The 17,276-nt window shown below is 41.4% G+C and overlaps 1 protein-coding gene across 7 annotated transcripts in view; it reads right to left on the minus strand.

Moving 5' to 3' along the window:
* The window catches only part of PARP4 (poly(ADP-ribose) polymerase family member 4), a 2,883,551-nt gene that overhangs the window by 1,127,987 nt on the left and 1,738,288 nt on the right, over positions 1–17,276 (minus strand). For all 7 annotated transcript variants that reach the window (XM_044073295.1, XM_044073293.1, XM_044073297.1 and 4 more), the window contains one exon: positions 14,293–14,388. In XM_044073295.1, coding sequence (XP_043929230.1) covers positions 14,293–14,388 — 96 coding nt within the window. The remainder of the gene's footprint in view (positions 1–14,292; positions 14,389–17,276) is intronic.

The following is a 17,276-nucleotide window of genomic DNA, read 5'->3' on the forward strand; positions in this document are numbered from 1 at the left end:
TATTTTATACTGATATGAATTCATGGGAATTTTCAGTGTAACACAATTAAGTGAAATATCAAATTTATTCAGCTGAATTATGACTAACTAAGGAAAGTCCACTATCATTTCAGAAAAAGTAAATCAATGGCAATACAAGTTCAGGGTCAATTTATAGGAGGTTTTTAATTAGTATATAAATTTGTCTGTAAAAGAATTGATATAAATGGAAATGTGAGTGTAAAGTTTAATACATTACTTATATAGTGGACTTCATTACAGCTCTTGCCCATATTCTAGATAATAGTCCTATTCCATTTGTTCAGACCCTGTGGAACTGGATGGGTGGGATGTAACCTCGTTATGCATGAGAGTCTCCATGTAAGTCAACTCAACTTAGGGTACATGTGTAAGAAAATAAGTGCCTTGTAAGCAGGCCTAATGGCTTAAAGGCACAGGATCCATTTGTGTCACTGGCGACTCAAGTTCAGGAACAGACTTGTGTCCCCAGTAGGAATGATGAAGGGTTGAGGAATAGGATGAAGTGGCTGACAACCAGCTCTCCTACCCTACGAGTGGGAGTGCATTAGGGATCCCAATGTGTGTGCAAACGCCGAGTTTAACACTAGGAGGAGGTGGTGTCAACATCCTGATGTCATTGCACTAATCAACTTCACAGCTAGAGACCACAGAATGATGGCTCTTCCACTTCACTCTCACTACTACCTACCAGATCCATCACATCCTGCAAAAGATCATGTCCAGGGTAGTATGCAAGGGGCTACTGAGGGATTCAATGATGGGTGAGCACCGAGGCCAGGGAGAAAAGCCTGAGGCTGGGCAGGGCTCGGTGGGGGTCAGGGGAAGCTTAAAAAAAAAAAAAACTGACCTGTAACTATTAATAATACTGAGCAATGTATAATTAGCAGTTGCTAGACTCCATCTATGTTCCTTAAATAACAAAAATATTTTTATTTATTTACATTTAGTCCCACTAGTTCAGCAGCCTCTCTTTCAAGAAAGATCTGAGGTGGCAATCATATTGACTAGGAGAAATTTGGCTACATCATTAAGGAACTTCTCTTACTGATAGGTGCTGTGGGATTTTTTCCAATCCTGCACATTACCTTATAAAATCCTTTCCTAACACCAGTAATCAACCAACTTTACATGCATAGATAACACAAAATCTATTCCCTTACTTGGCACATATTCGAACCCTAACTTGCATATACATGCACAGTGAACAGTACTGCCACTGCAGTGCAACAAACATTGTGTGTGTGTGTGTGTGTGTGTGTGTGTGTGTGTGTGTGTGTGTGTGTGTGTTCCCCAGTGGCTTGTGTACTAATAGTGTTACAGAAAGGGTTTTCTAAGGTAAGATAAAGGGTTAGGCTTAGGGTTAGTACACATTAGTAAGCCGGTGCAGGGAGCGGCGAGTGCCAACATTTCAACAAAGACCAATAATGGATTATGATACACAATTTCCAGAAGCTGCTCCGCTATGTGGTGGTAATGTTAAGGTTATTTCAGCATAACTGACACTGTTATTTTCTAGAGTGAGCATTGCTACAGAAATACATATTGATGATGGTATGCCCTTTATATCAAGGGTACTGTAGTAGCTGTTCCAATGTTTTAAGGTTAGGCAGTTAAAAATATCAGTACATGGGTTCATAGTTAATTACTAGACTAATGATTCTAAAGGGCTTTTTGAAGCCTAGCCATATTTCCCAAATACATTTAACAGGCTTTGATGCCACTTATTTATTAGGGGAATAGCTTGGGTAAGGGTGATCAAGCATTTGCAAGCTTTCTAACAGATGCACATGTGGTAGACCAGAAGTAAATATACGATTCCCCAGCCACCGGTCCAAGTTGTGCTTCAATAAGTACAGGGTGGAACTCTGCTTCATATGGATGGGAAGCCTGCTCCAGAGCATGGGTAGTTTCTGAGAAATACACCTGTCCCTCCAACATGTCTTATTTATGTTCCTAGAGTGGGTGTTGCTAATGCCTTTTGCTTTGCAGCTGTGCAACAAGGGCCTGATCACAGGATGCTTTGAAGGCCAGGTACAGATCGCTTCTCAGCAGTTTGTAGCATACTGACTACAAAGACGAGGCTTTGAGGCAGTCCATGTAGGGCATGATGTCTACATCACATACGCTTTTTACAAGGAATCTCTGTGGACACTGGTTGTTGCATATGCCTGGTCAGGTACATACCAACGGAGGCACTGTAATCAGTTACCTTCTGCAGATCAACAGTTAGTGCAGAAGTCCAATAAAACACTGAAATATGTGTTATGAAAACGAAACACTGATGTAGATTGCAAGACATGGGACCGTTTGTTACAGTACTTGCTGTTTGTGATAAGAAACGTGACTCATGCTTCAACTGGATTTACGTCATTTGAACTCATGCGTGACAAGCACCTGAGAGGACGGATATCACTAACCAGACTTGAGAAGATGAGAAGACACCGGATTTACGTCATTTGAACTCATGCATGACAAGCACCTGAGAGGACGGATATCACTAACCAGACTTGAGAAGATGAGAAGACACCATTTAAAAGTATGACAGACCATTATGGTAGTTTACAGCATAGTTTAAAGCTGATCACACCTGTAGCAGACAAGTGCATGCAGAAAGCCGAGGAGATGCAACAATGAGTCTATAATAATAATAATAATAACCAGATTAAAGAATTCAGAGCAGGAAATCAGTTATTTTAGTATGGGCACCCTTTAAACAGGAAAGAAAGTTCTGGCTAAAGCCCCTTTGAGGAAACTGAAAGGGACAAATTAAGTGAGCTCCAAGGTTAGGCAACCAGGAAAGAGAAATAAAGAGCAAATATTTCATATTAACTGTTCTGCGGTTAGCTTGCAAACTGAAACCGAAACAAGATTAACCGCAGGATCATTACTTAATATACAGTTACAGGAATCATTGTCAAAAGTACAAAAGCAGAAAATAAGAGCACTTAAGAAATAAAAAATGAGAACTAAATCGGCAGAACCTAACCAGCGGCGGTTTTCAAACCATGGGTCCCCTACATACTTTCTGGACCAACAAAAATGATCATCTTCTTTTGGATTCACCTTCCTGACATAAAACCATTCCAACTACTGTCGTTATACTCTATCAATGCCCATATCCATCAATTATAGCCAATTGACTGTATACACCAAAAATGTCCAATTGTGATGAAAAAAGGCCAAGGTAAAGTATTCCATCTTGCAAACACCCAACTGACAGAGCTGCCGCATTCACCTCTGACTTTTAACAGCACCTAAACAGTTGCATAGAAAATTCAGTACTCATCTGCCCTAAACAATATGATAAATTAAGGAATAAACCTCTCTGGTACCATATTTCCCCGAAGATAAGACCAGGTCCTATACTTCTCCCTCGCTGAAATACGCATTAGGGCTTATTATCAGGGGATGCTTTATTTACCCCCCCCCCCCGTACAACAATCTACATTTATTCATCTACAAAAACTGACATTTATTCAAGTACACAAATTGACATGTATTCATGTAAAAAAAATCGACATTTATTCATGTACACAAACTGACATTTATTTGGTACTCTTCCGTTATTGGGCAACAGTTCTATGTAACACATTAACAGTTGTGTGAGAATTCTACATAAACAGTGCAACAAACATTTCAACTTCAGAATATCTACAACTTGGCTTTCACAGAGCAATACTTCATGCTTAACAGAAAGTGAAGAAAAATCACAATACATGTGTATTAGAGGAAGGGAATAAAGCAGGCGACTAACTGCCACTTTTTGAGTGGTGATGCTTTCTTTATTCCTTACCCAAACCATAAGAGAAGAATGATGGAAAGTCATAAAAATGAAGTCTGGGAACTAGTGGCCTTACTTTGCAATTACCCCTTGATAATGAAATGTTACCTTAATACAATAAAGTCAAAAAACTGACAAGAGCTTTCTGGCAGCTGAAAGCAGAAGCAATCCATTCTGTTGCCCCGATAAGGGAAAAGTTATTCAAATACAGTCATGTCATCTTCTTCTGGAACATTGCCATAGGTCTCCAATCTCCAAATTCCAGCCTGAATCATATCTTTCTTGCCCTACTAATGATTAGAGGTGAAGTTTTCTTTCCATCTAGACGAACTGCCAAAATACAAGTAACACGTGCACTTTTGTAACCAGTGGAAGGAATGTAGATTGAAGAGGCACCCCTCTGATCAAATGTTGTTTGAGGTCCTTTGCCCATAAACACTGCAGTTTCATCCATAGCAATCATGTTGGAGAGTTGGCATTTAGAAAAGTCAATGCCATCAACAAAGGACTTGAATGCAAATGCACGTTTAATAACATCAATATCGTCCAGCTTGAACAGTGTTGTTGATCTTCTTAGAGACAGTTCATATCACTGAAGGAAGCCAACCAGCCAATGTTGTGATGCTTTGAATTCTTCTGGGGATATTTCTAACTGTGGTACATTGCAAAGGCAACTGCTTGAATATCAGCTCTGGGCACAATCAAAGCCTTTGCTTTCCTATTAGCAATCCATTTACAAACTATGTCTTCCAGCTCAGGAAATAATGGTTGCTTACCTGAACCACACTTGCACTTCTTAGCATTTCCCTCGTCCGCCTGTTGACTGAGGTTATCGTACTCTGCTCGCCATTTTCGGACCATTCGGAGAACCAACTTCTCTTTGCAGAAAGTCATCAGATTCTTTTCCCGGGAATCCTCCACAATTCCTTTCTTGTACTTGACGGAATAGCTCTTTCTTTTTGCACTCATCTTGTCGGGGGGGGGGGTTAATTAAAGACTTAAGAGACAGGAGTGGCAACAAAAATGGTGACAGTTAAGAAGACACAACCACTCCCATTCATTATCAAGTGTACACGTTTTACGTGCGTTGTCTGTACTTTGACCAATCAAAGTACACTTGCCAGTGTTTATGGGCCTAGGATCTCAAACATCAAGTGTGAGTGAGGATTAGGGTTACATTAAGAATCGTGGAGGACTCCCGGGGAAAGAATCTTATGACTTTCTGCAAAGAGAAGAAGTTGGGTGTCCGAATGGTTTGAAAATGGCGAGTATGATAACCTCAGTCAACAGATGTCAATAATATTATTTTATAATTCAACACATCTGTGAATTGTTGACGATCTTAACTGGGGCTTATTTTGGGGGTAGGGCTTATATCATGACCACCCTGGAAAACCATGCTAGGCCTTATTCTCTGGTTAGGTCTTATTTATGGAGAAATACAGTAGAACTCGTGTATAAATAAATTGTATAACAAAAGATGGAAAATAATGAAAATCTACAAGGAACTGCCATCCTGCAAAATCAATACTACAGTAAAACATGCCAACAAGAAACTTAAGAGCACTGTTAGAAAATGTAAAGCAGAATACAAACTTAAGGTTGCCACAGATCAAACAGAAAGGTACAGTTGTGCACACTTACCATACATGTAGATGTTCATGTGTATTCACTGTTGCAGTCATCACACTTGGGTTATCCTGCAAGGGGTAGCCCTCAGTCGGCCCGAATATCAGAGGCTTAGTATTTCTCCATCAGTTGCTGTCGCTCCAGGACTGACATCAGGTCGTCAGTGGTATAAAACAGGCAGACGATGCCATTTCATCAGTTTTTCTTCCCCCAACTGTCAGGAGACCCCAAATAAGGAGCTAGGTTATGGTGGAAGAACACCACCAGTAAAAAAGTAAATACCAAAAAATCCCTGTAAGGAGAGAGGAAGAGAGAGAGAGAGAAGGGGGAAGGAGAGAGGAAGAGAGAGAGAGAGAGAAGGGGGAAGGAGAGTGGGAAACCAGGACTGCAACAGTGAATACACTCAAACATCTAAATTTATGGCAAGTGTACACAACTGTACTATGTTCTTCATGTTTCACTGTTGCAGTCATCACACACGGGTTGATTCCCAAAGCTGAAGAAAAGGGTGGAGGCAGTCAAAAAGACTGGGGGTTGCTAGGATGCCCTGCAAGACTGTGGTGGCAAAGCCTGCCCTGGATTTGGAGAAGATAGGCAGGTGGTAATGAATGGTGACGGTATGAACAGAAGTCCATGTTGCAGCCTCCAGGATGTCCCTGGTGGGTACCCCTCTGAGAAAAGCTGCAGGAGGTTGACCTTGTTGGAATGCATCCGGATCCCCTTTGGGGGCGGTTTCCCATGCTGTTTGCAGCAGAAATGGATGCAGTGTGCTATCCATTTGGAGATTGTTTGAATGGATATGGCCTTGCCCTCTGCCCCTGCTGGGAAGCTGACTAACAACTGGTCAGTTTTTCTGAAAGATTTAGTCCTATCCAGATAAAATCTGAGCTGTCTGTGCACATCTAGAGAGTGCAGAATCCATTCCACCTTGTTTTGTGGGTTAGGAAAAAAGGTGGGCAAATGAATGGATTGGTTGAGAGCCATACTGGACACCACTTTAGGCATGAAGGATGGGTTAGTCCTGAGGGAGACCCTGTCAGCATGGAAAATGATGAAGGGCTCTACAGCCATGAGTGCTTGTAGCACTTAAACTCTTCTAGCTGAAGTGATGGCCAGAAGCAAGGCTCTTTTCCAAGAGAGGAATTTTAACTCTGCTGAAGCTGCAGGCTCAAAGAGGGGGGGGTGAGCTTTTCCAACACAAAGTTAAGGTTCCAAGCTGGGGTAGGAGCTCTACTGGGTGGCCTTAAATTGTTAGCCCCTCTTAGGAATTTTTTGATGAGAGGGTGTGAGAAGACAGGTGTCTCTGTGCTGTAATGAGCAGAGATGGCAGAGTATGAGTTTTAATAGAATAGAAGGATAGACCCCTGTGTAGTAGGTCTGCTAGGTAATCCAGGCTGAGAGGTAGGGAGGGCTGTGCTGTTTTGGCTCCCTTAGCCTGGATCCAGGTGCAAAACCTTTTCTACTTGTCAGCACAGGATTTTCTAGTGCTGGGGCATCTGGCCTTACGTACAACATCCAAGACTTATTTGCTTAAGCTGGCAGCTTGAGGAGAGGCCAGAGAATAAGCCAGGCTGCCAGATTCAGGGTCTGCAATTGTGTATGCATGATTTCTCCATTCTTCTGGGTCAGGAGTGTTGGGATCTGAGGTAGGTGTTATGGTGGCAGGGGTGACAGGCTGCGCAGCAGTGGGCACCAGTGCTGGCGTGGCCAGTCTGGGGTAATCAAGATTGCCCTTGGTTTTTCCTCCCTTAGTTTGAGCAGTACCCTTGATATGAGTGGTAAAGGGGGAAATGCATAGAGCGAGAGGTTTACCCATTGGAAGGATAGAGCATCCACATTCCAGGCCTTGCTGTGATGTTCCCTGGTGCAGAATTTGCTGAGCTGATGATTGGAGTGGGAAGCAAAGAGGTCCACCTTTGGGGTGCCCCACTTCTGGGTTATAAGGTTGAAGGTTTTGTGGTCTAGCTGCCACTTGTGTGGGTCTGGCAGGTTTCTGCTCAAGTTGTCTGCCAGAAAGTTTAGGGAACCTGGCAGGAAGTATGCTAGCAGGTGTGTTTGCATGGCTGAGGCTGTGTGCCAAAGGGTCATGGCGAGCCTGCAGAGAGGATAAGAGTGAGTCCCTTCTTGCTTGTTGATATACCACATCACTGTGGTGTTGTCGGTTTTGATCATTAGAAGCCCCGGGGAGAGTAGGGGTATAAAAGCTGTCAGGGAGTGCTGAACAGCTAGCATCTCTTTTTGATTGATGTGAATATGTATTTGATTTGGGCTCCAACGGTCATGAATGCCTCTGCCGTCCAGGTGTGCACCCCAGGCATAGTCTTATATGTCTGTAGTGAGGGTCTGGGTGGCATGCGGTTGTGAGAAGGAAGTCCCTTGTGGTTGCATGCTGCTGCCCACCAAAGAAAATCTTTCCCTAGACAGGGTATCATAGGTATGATAGTTTCCAGGTCTTGAGAGTGTTGACACCAATGGCTTTTTAGGTATCACTATAGTTTCCTCATATGCAGTCTGGCATATGGAATGAGTAGAATGCAGGAGAGCATGAACCCTAGAGCTTGCAGGATTTTCCTTGCGGATAACTGGGTTCTGGTGGCTAGTTGACAGAAGTAGCCTGTCAGGTAGGCTTGTTTTTCCTAGAGTAAGGAATGCCATCTGGCATGCAGTGTCCAGGCTTGCTCCCAGGAATACAATTATTTCTGCGTGGGGACTAATTTTAATTTCTTTTCGTTGACAGTATACCCCAGGGAAGTCAGTAGGTCCTTTACAAAGGTCAGCTGCTGTGACCGCTTTTCCTGACTGTCTGCCTGAATCAGGCAATCGTCTAAGTAGGGGTAAATTTGAATATTTCTTTGTGTGCAAAAGGCAATGGCTGGAACGAGGTATTTAGTGAAAACTCTGGGAGCAGTGGATAAGCCAAAGGGAAGTGCAGAGAACTGAAAGTGCAAAGATCCTGCCCTGAAACGTAGATATTTCCTGCAAGATTCCCTGATTGGGATGTGTAGGTAGGCCTCTTTTAGGTCTAGGGTGGTTTAACCAAGCATCCTTGGAAAGGATAGGAAGAAGCTGCTGGAGGGTGAGCATTTTGAATTTTGGTATAACCAGAAAGGTGTTTAGAATGGCTAGATTGAGGACTGGGCACCATGTACCTTTTTCTGGGTACCAGGAAGAGTCTGGAATAGAAACCTTGGCCTATTTGGTCTGCAGGAACATGCTGTATTGCCCTCATGGAGAGCAGGGAAAGGACTTGCTTTTTGGCCTCTGCCCACTGATTTGGAGGAAGACCTGGGAACCCTTCTGGTGTTGGCAGAGTGTGGAAATAAAATTTAGGTTCGTAGGTTCATAGATTAGTACTAAGCTAACTGCCCTTGTGAGCCATTTTAAGCCTAGCCAATTATCCCTTGTGGGACTCAAACCCTGCACCTTGTGTTTGTAAGGCAAACACCTTAACCATTAGGCCACCCTCACAATTTGTATCCCTGGGACACTATGTTGAGGACCCATCGGTCATTGGTAATAGAGACCCAGTTGTTTGCATGGAAGGAGAGTTTTCCTCCTAGGGGCACAAGCAGGTGGGCAGAGGTAAGGGGTGGAGGTGTAAAGTCATTGTAAGTTCTTACCATAAGGGGGTGGCTTATCATTCCCTGTTTTTGAAGAGGAGGAACTCCATAGCTTTGATCTCTGCATTCCCTGGGACTGCTGTCTGGGGGGGGGGTCTGCTTCCCCTAGGTCTGGAGGGGGCCGGAAAGGACCAGTGCTTGGAGGGGCAATGCCCACTGAACCTCTGAGGCTGGACCTGTAAAAAGTCTAACTGTCTGCATAGATTTAACTTTTTCTTCCATCTTTTTTAAGACCTCTTCTGCCTTGGTGCCAAACAAATTGTCTTTGTTCAATGATGCGTCCAATAATTTTGATTTGACATGGTCTGGCAAGGTCTGCTTCTTAAGCCAAGCATGCCTTCTAAGGACAGAACCAGTGACTGTTGCCCTGCAAGATGTTTCGAGGGCATCAAAGCCACATTGCAAGGTGTGCTTTTTTAACTTGGCTTGCAGAATGCATAAGCTCTTGTAATTCTTTATTTTCTGGATAAGCAGAAAAGGAAAATATTTTTTGTTTGAGGAGTTCCATGGTATGCTGCTGATATTTCAGCATGTGGAACTGACAATTTAGTGCTCTAATAGCAAGAGTTGCAGAGGTGTATACTTTTTTACCCCATCTGTCTAAAGCTCAGAAATCCCTGTCTGAGGGAGTGGGATTCTTACCTGAGGTTACTTTAATTCCTTTAGGTCCTTGGGAGATGACATCTGGGTCAGCAGTAGGATTTTTGAAAAGGAATTTGTGACAGTCAGGGACTCTGTAGTACCCGTCCGGTTTCCTGGGAGAAGGAGTCAAACTTGATTCCATAAAAACATCAACTACAACATCCAGGACAGGAGGAATGGCTAAAGGTCTGTGCTGTGGTAAATCTAAGATTTCCATGAGTCTCTTTTTTGACTGAGGGTAGTCCTGACATTCCCACTGGAAATGCTCCCTTAAAGTATGTAGGGTATCACCATATGAAAAATCCTCAGGATGAGCAGCAGAAGGAATGGATTCCTCTACATCAGAATCCTCATAAGCAGAGAGGAGTTGCATATCTTCATATTCAGAAACCTCAGAGTCATCGGACTCCTGTTCAGATAAAACTACTGGGGACAAGTCTCTTTCTTTTGGAAGGGGTAGCCTGGTTTCCCGTAATAAGAATAATAAGGTCTTCCGCCATTTTAAGCATTTGAAATTGAAGCATGGAAGCAGGTGCCTGAGCTTGGGTCGTCGATTTTTTTAGGCGTAGTTCGTACCCTGGGCCTTAGAAACTCGGTAGTTTTAGAAAGAACTGAAGACGTGAAAGAAGTCATCGGTTTGTGACGAGTATCGATGGTGTGAATAACTTCCTTGGAAGCTGGTGCCTGCTCAGCAGCTCTGTACCCATCCAAGGTAGAGACATCCGCAGGATCCTTAGTCTCGCTGCATACCGGACTCCAAATGGGTCTCGGTAGCCGCCTGCAAATCCACAGAAGCGGGCATTAGGGGCTACGAAAGCGCCTCACTGAGGACCAGAGAAATGACAACTAGCTTAACGGAAGCATCGCCGGCAGTTTTGGACCTGTGTGGTCTGCCTCTGTCTTTATCCTTAAGTTTTTTCGGAAGATCGTTAGTCGGATGGTTTACCGAAGCCATATCAGAATATGAGGACTGAGAGCGAAAATATTTAGCTACAATAAGGGCCTGACTATGTATAATTCTGGCATTGAACAAAGTACAAAAGTGACAGCGAGGGACGTCGTGGTCTGGGCCTAAACAGGTGATGCAGTAAGAATGGAAGTCACGGTGTGGTATTTGCTTTCCACAGGCGAGACAATTGTTAACTTTTTCTGACATCGGTTAGAGCAAGAAAAAAGGATCCCCAATGGGGTACTTAGCTTTAGAAGACTTCAACTTCAATACGGAAATGAAAACTCAGGTAGCGGCTGACCGCCAATCGTGCGAACTGCTTCCGCTTCGAGCTCCTTGGCAAGAAAGACTGATGTAATGGCGCCATATCGAAATACGAGGACTGAGAGTGAAAATATTTAGCTACAATAAGGGCCCGATGACATACAGTTCTGGCATTGAACAAAGCACAAAAGCGACAGCGAAGGGCGTCGTGGTCCGGCCCTAAACAGGTGACTCAGTAAGAATGTAAGTCTCTGTGTGGTATTTGCTTCCCACAGGCAAGACAACTGTTAACTTTTTCTGACATCTGTTAGAGCAAGAAAAAAGGATCCCCAATGGGGTACTTAGCTTTAGAAGACTTCAACTTCAATACAGAAACAAAAACGCAGGTAGAGGCCGACCGGCACTCGTGCGAACAGCTTCTGCTTCGGGCTCCTCGGCAAGAAAGACTGATGTAATGGCATCAGCTGCCTGATTTTATACCACTGATGACCTGACATCAGTCCTGGAGTGACAGCAACCGAGAAGAAATACTAAGCCTCTGGTATTCGGGTCGACTGAGGGCTACTCCTGGCAGGATAACCCAAGTGTGAGGTCTGCAACAGTGAAACACGAAGAACATCTACAAATATTTACTCAGCTATGTCAGAAAATTAAGGAATTATGCTCAACAATGTGCTGAGCTGATCCATAATATCACACTCTCTGATCCCAAGGATACAGACAATAAATTAGCAGACAAATTTAATGATAACTTTACCCCACCTACATACACACTGCTGTCCCCATTATCACTGAAAATGCAGTTACCCCTGATATTGCACTGGAAGAAGTCTTAGACTGTCAGATAATAAATAATTCTTCTATGGGACCAGACAACATACCAGGATGTACTCTCATTAGTCCCAAGTATGCACTATCCAAGTCTCTTGCTAAAGTGTTGAGCCTCAGCCAATCAACATGGTTTGCTTCTGATGCTTGGAGGTCAGCCTCTGTGACTTCCCTACACATGGGTAGCCCCTTTATAGACTCAGATAATTATAGGCCCATTAGCCTAACTAACCTTATATGCAAAGCCATGGAATGTAACATAGAACAACTCAGTTATGCAGACACAGGCAACTTAAAGGAAAACACCACCCTAGAACTAAAAAAAAGTTTTTTTTCACTCTGTTTTCTGACCTATTTTAACACTTCAAAATCACTTTAAGTGCTTTATTTGTAATTTTAGCCTATTTTCCACAATATAGCTACCAAAAGGGCTTGATGTATCAATGTGATCTTGTACTCCCTCAACCCTTTCTCTTTCCCATAATACTTTGTATGACTCATGCCAGATATAAGGAAGTAACTTTGAATTCCCATGCCATTGACAACATGGCTACCAGTGTGGCTTGATGTATCAAAGTGATCTTAATCTCCCTCAACCCTTTCTCTTTCCCATAATACTTTGTATGACTCATGCCAAACATAAGGAAGTAACTTTGAATTCCCAAGTCACTGACATATAATGGGATTTGGGAGGGTCACTGTTATTTTCCTTACTTTCTGTAAAAGGACTGCTTCTTTTCAGTCTCTAATCACCCTCATTTGTGTTTGGCTCAGACCTTATTTTACACTATACTTAGTTATCCAGCTACAGCCAGAAAAGTAACTACATTGCAGGTATCTGTTCAGTAGGCTTACCACCTGTCCCACTTTGCGAGGGACAGTCCCTCTTTGGGCGGTTGTGTCCTGCAAAAAAATTGAAAAAATGGTAAATGTCCTGAGATTTTAGGACAAAATTATTTCCTATATTTTTTGTAATGGTTACATAAAACAGTTATTCTGTATCTGAAACACCTAAATGTTACAAGAAACAGAATAAGGAACTAAAATGCTACAAGAATAAGCTTTTATTTAGGCAAAAAACTGAAGGTCTGTCCTCTGCACTCGCCGTGGGTATGTTTTGCCCTGCAAAATTTGACTTTTGTACCAAAAATGTCCCACTTTGGGCATGTGAAAAGGTGGCAACCCTACTGTTCAGTGTTTTCTTTTGTAGCTTAAGAGAAATTGAGAGTCCCCTCCCCCCACACTACTACAGAGGTGTTAAAACTGTCACTGCACTGAGAGACCCTAGCAGAATCAATTCCTCAGACTGCAAAAGGCAGACACTACATTAAATGCAATACTCCCATTTGGTACATACAAATCCAAGCACATCACTCAAATGGAAAGTCACAAAAGATTTCTAACCAAAAAAATTAAAGGTCTTAAATCCTTCAATTATCATGATGGATTAACATGACTACATTTACTCAGCAGACTACTGGCTGCTTAGAGGTGACTGGTGCTTTGCTCTTTGAGCCAAGTCCTGTTTGACTTCATATTTCTTTGCAAAGCTAGTGTCTCTACCAACACATGGACTAAGGACCTAAATCTAAGCAAAAACCATGACATGCCACACCATCTTCCAGCGTCTGGCCATATCACGCAGCTCTGTGCATTTCAGAAGTGGTGTTTGAAATCAGTTGGCTCAATGCTTGAAGTAGTATAATGCCAGACATGAGTCTTCAGAAAAATATTAAAAATATTTATAAGATCAGATTTTGCTTAAATGTAATTTGTTATAAATAATACAGTATTTTCTTTGCACAGGCCTAGAAATGCAGCCATATTAAAGCAAATGTACATCTTAATTTTACATTTTACATGCAGTTTCAATAGAGAGGTATGTTTCATTGAAGGATACAAATGAGCTCAAAGATACAAACTTCAGATTATGAAATGTGCTAACAGAATGTTCAGTACATTGAGTACAAACAGATATCGTTTAGATGGTAGGAGGATTGGGAATTAAGATTAAAGAGGTATGTAGAACTTGTAAAAAATGTATAGGGTTTTGGTATTAAGAGAGATACTTCACACACACGTCAGTAAGTTAGTTTGGACTGTTACACACAAAGTCATAGTAGTGCAGTTCACAGAGATTTGGCACAGATACTAGAGACTGTGTGCAGAAGGAACAATTCTGAGTACAGAATTTTCTGACAGTATAATGAGTGCAGTAGCTAAGGACATTGTAATTCAGAACATTTCAGTTTAAGAGCACTGTTACTTGAGACAGTAAGATTTGATTTGGATACTGTTGACATCTACCTATTCTGTATGCTGCCACTATATAATATATCAAGAACTGGCAAATAAAGGAGAGACTGGCACTTTTTCAGCACAGTTTTGGGTAATTAAAAAGATAAAAGACATTCATTCCTGTTTCCTCCAGTCATTTCCAAAGACATTCATTCCTGTTTCCTCCAGTCATTTCCAGTTTATTCCAGTATTCTCCGGTCCTTTCAATTCTTACATATTAAACAAATCTTAAGAATTTGCAGATCACAAAGAATACCTACCCTTTTTTCGATGGCTACAAAACTTGTAAACTGAGTGACAATAGAGTACTTCTTGCTGAGGGAAATAATCATACTTTTCAGTTCTTGCTTCTTCATCTAGAAAGGAAAAATGTAAATGTTATCCATGTAGTAAATGCTTTTTAAGTTGAATGCATACTTTTTTCTCATGTGGAAAGAACATGCTTTAAAAAGGACAATCACTTAAGTACCTTAATTTTACCTCAAAGATTACCCGCAGATATATGTTCACCAGTCAGTCCCTTAGCAATTCAACTTTACAGTCAACCAGCATTACTATTAGTATCAATCTACAACTAACAAAATCAAACTGCCTAACCGTTACTGTACAGTGTAAAGTATGATACACAGCACATAATGTCACTAAGGACACCACTCACTCATAAAACAACTCCTTAACTTAAGAAAGGCAAACCCTCTAAGACACTGAGAAAGCAGAAAATAAGAATTACCTGCTGTGTTTTTCAAAGAACATACCTACAAAATCTAAAAGGAAAAAAGTTTACAAAGCATTGTGTAAGGCATCCCAGACAAGAATATGTCAGACCCTAGTATGACTTCTTAAATCATGGTTTGAGAGAACACTAGTCCATAATAAATGTATTTCCACTAAAAAGTCATTAGGCTAGGACAAGACAAGTGGAAGAAGATGCTAAGATTTTGAATCCTTGCATCTGTTTAATCTTTATTTTGGGGGGGGGGGGGTAATGTCCCAATTCTGAAAAAGAATAAAGTTCTTAAGTGAGGAGAAATGTATCATTTACCTCACAGAAGGTTATGTCATCAGAATGTTAAAAATATGTTCCTGTACATGTTTACTCATTGCACAATATTGTATTCTACCTCTCTCCTTAATTGCACATTTCTCAGATTTATATATTTTGCCTTTCTTCAGGCTGAGACTGAAGCTGCTTAATATACTGATCAGTGCTTTACCTCAATTAAGAAATTCATAGGTTCATAAGTGTTTAATAAGCTAACGACCACAAGGTCCTTTTTATTTAAGCCTAGCCATGCATCCCAAATCTTTGACAGGTTCTGATACTCTTGATAAGTGTAAGCATGGTCCTGGGAGTTGAACCATTTACAGGTTACCTGTTGCATTAGAGACATAGGTGCCAAACCAGGGATGAATTTCTGGTTTCCCAGCAAATTGTCCAAGTTGCACTTGAATTGGGTTAGGGAGGAACTCTGCTTCATTCATTGTTATTCAGTAAATAAATAATTTTTTTTTAATTTCTCCAAGTCTTTTTGGTTTCTAATACCATGACTGGAATGGACCCCATTCTTAAGTCAAAGTATGATTAAAGTTCATGAAATTAGTATTCTTTCAATCTTTTGCGTGAGCCAAAAGTGCTCTTCGCAGTACCCACAATGTGCCCATTAATGACTCCTGCAATTCGTATGGGGTCACATGTATTGGTTAACGCATAAAAAAGAATCTACAGTCATATTTAGAAGACCCGTTGCTCCTACTACCATTGGAACTGTCTGGGTGTCTTTCTTCCACATTGCTCTCGTTTCTGACTGAAAATCCTGATATTTTATTACTTTGTGTCTCTCTGTATGCAAGATACTATAGTCACTGGGTGTGGCAATTTCAATGATCAATGCTACCTTTTGTCTTCTTTTCATGGACCACTACATCCAGTTTTCTAGCACCTATCTTTTGAACTGTCAGTAATGGGTGATCACATGTGATGTAGACCATCATTTTCTGATACTTTGTGGCTCGTGTTTCCAAAGTTTTTCAGCCACATCAATACCATAATGTTTGCACAATCCCCAGTGCAACAGTCCTGCCACCTTATTATGCCTTTCAGTATACAGTCCTTCTGCCATTAGTATGCCACAACCAGCAATGAGGTGTGCAACGGTTTCCAATTCGGTTTTACAAAACCTATATTCGTCTCTCTCTCCCCCATGTTTAATGGACTTTGTAAACCAGCGTGTAAGTAGCCCACTATCTTGGGCCACCAATATTAATCTTTCATCTCTTGGTTTCAATTTGCCTCTCTTTAGCCATTCCTGCATTAGTTCCTGATCAACATGAGGTTCTTCAAGAAGTTTTCTACACTTGCAACTATATTTATGCATTTTCCACATTTCTTGCCTTCTCATCTAGTCTTTCACTTTATATTCTTTCTTTTGTTTTTTGGCACATTCAGTTGCTGCCTAATTTTTATCTACTTCTGGTTTGACTTCAGTTCCTGCTTGACACCGATATGTGTGGAGTCCCACGGTTGCAGATCTATACATGTAATTAATTTCAAGAAGGCCCATCCCTTCTTCGGAATGGGGAATATATAATATTGATATGTACTGATTTTTATAAATCATTTGGTGAGTGTGATGCATCCTTCTTGTTTTCCTATCTACTCTATCCAACACACACACTTTGGAGCAGTCAGTCACTCCAACACTAAGTTAGGACAGGAAGAGTAAATTGATTTATAGCTTGGATTTTGTTCCTAGATGTCTCAGCTGGTTTCAGAATTAAATTTAAGTATTCTAAAGTATTTCTTACTAAGTTTCACAAGCATTTGGTCATGTTTTATTGTTGATCCTTCATCAATTCCCAAATATTTATACACTCCCTCTTGCTCAAGTTTTTATATCACATTGCCACACTAATGTTTTCTTGGTGCTGCAGTTTTCCTGCTTTAAAGGTTGCTTTTGCACATTTACCAAGACAAAAATGACATTCTTATATCATCTGAAAAAATGTTGACAACTTGCAGTTGTGCTTTCATTTCCTTATCTGATGAGCTACACAGTTTTAAATCACTGACAAAGAGTTGACTGTTAGGGAATGGGGAGGGGGGGGGGTTTATGGGTTGACCAGAATTTTTGTGGGTTAGATATTCGGTCAAATTGGGGTGAGTTGTACAATGATTTTTTATCCTTATTGACTAGTTTTCTGGTGAGGTTACATAGCTCTTTATAGTTTTGGAGGAGGGCAGGAG

Source organism: Protopterus annectens, chromosome 5.part1, assembly GCF_019279795.1.
Source record: "Protopterus annectens isolate FY-2018-M chromosome 5.part1, PAN1.0, whole genome shotgun sequence".
In the NCBI taxonomy this organism is placed as follows: Eukaryota; Metazoa; Chordata; order Ceratodontiformes; family Protopteridae; genus Protopterus; species Protopterus annectens.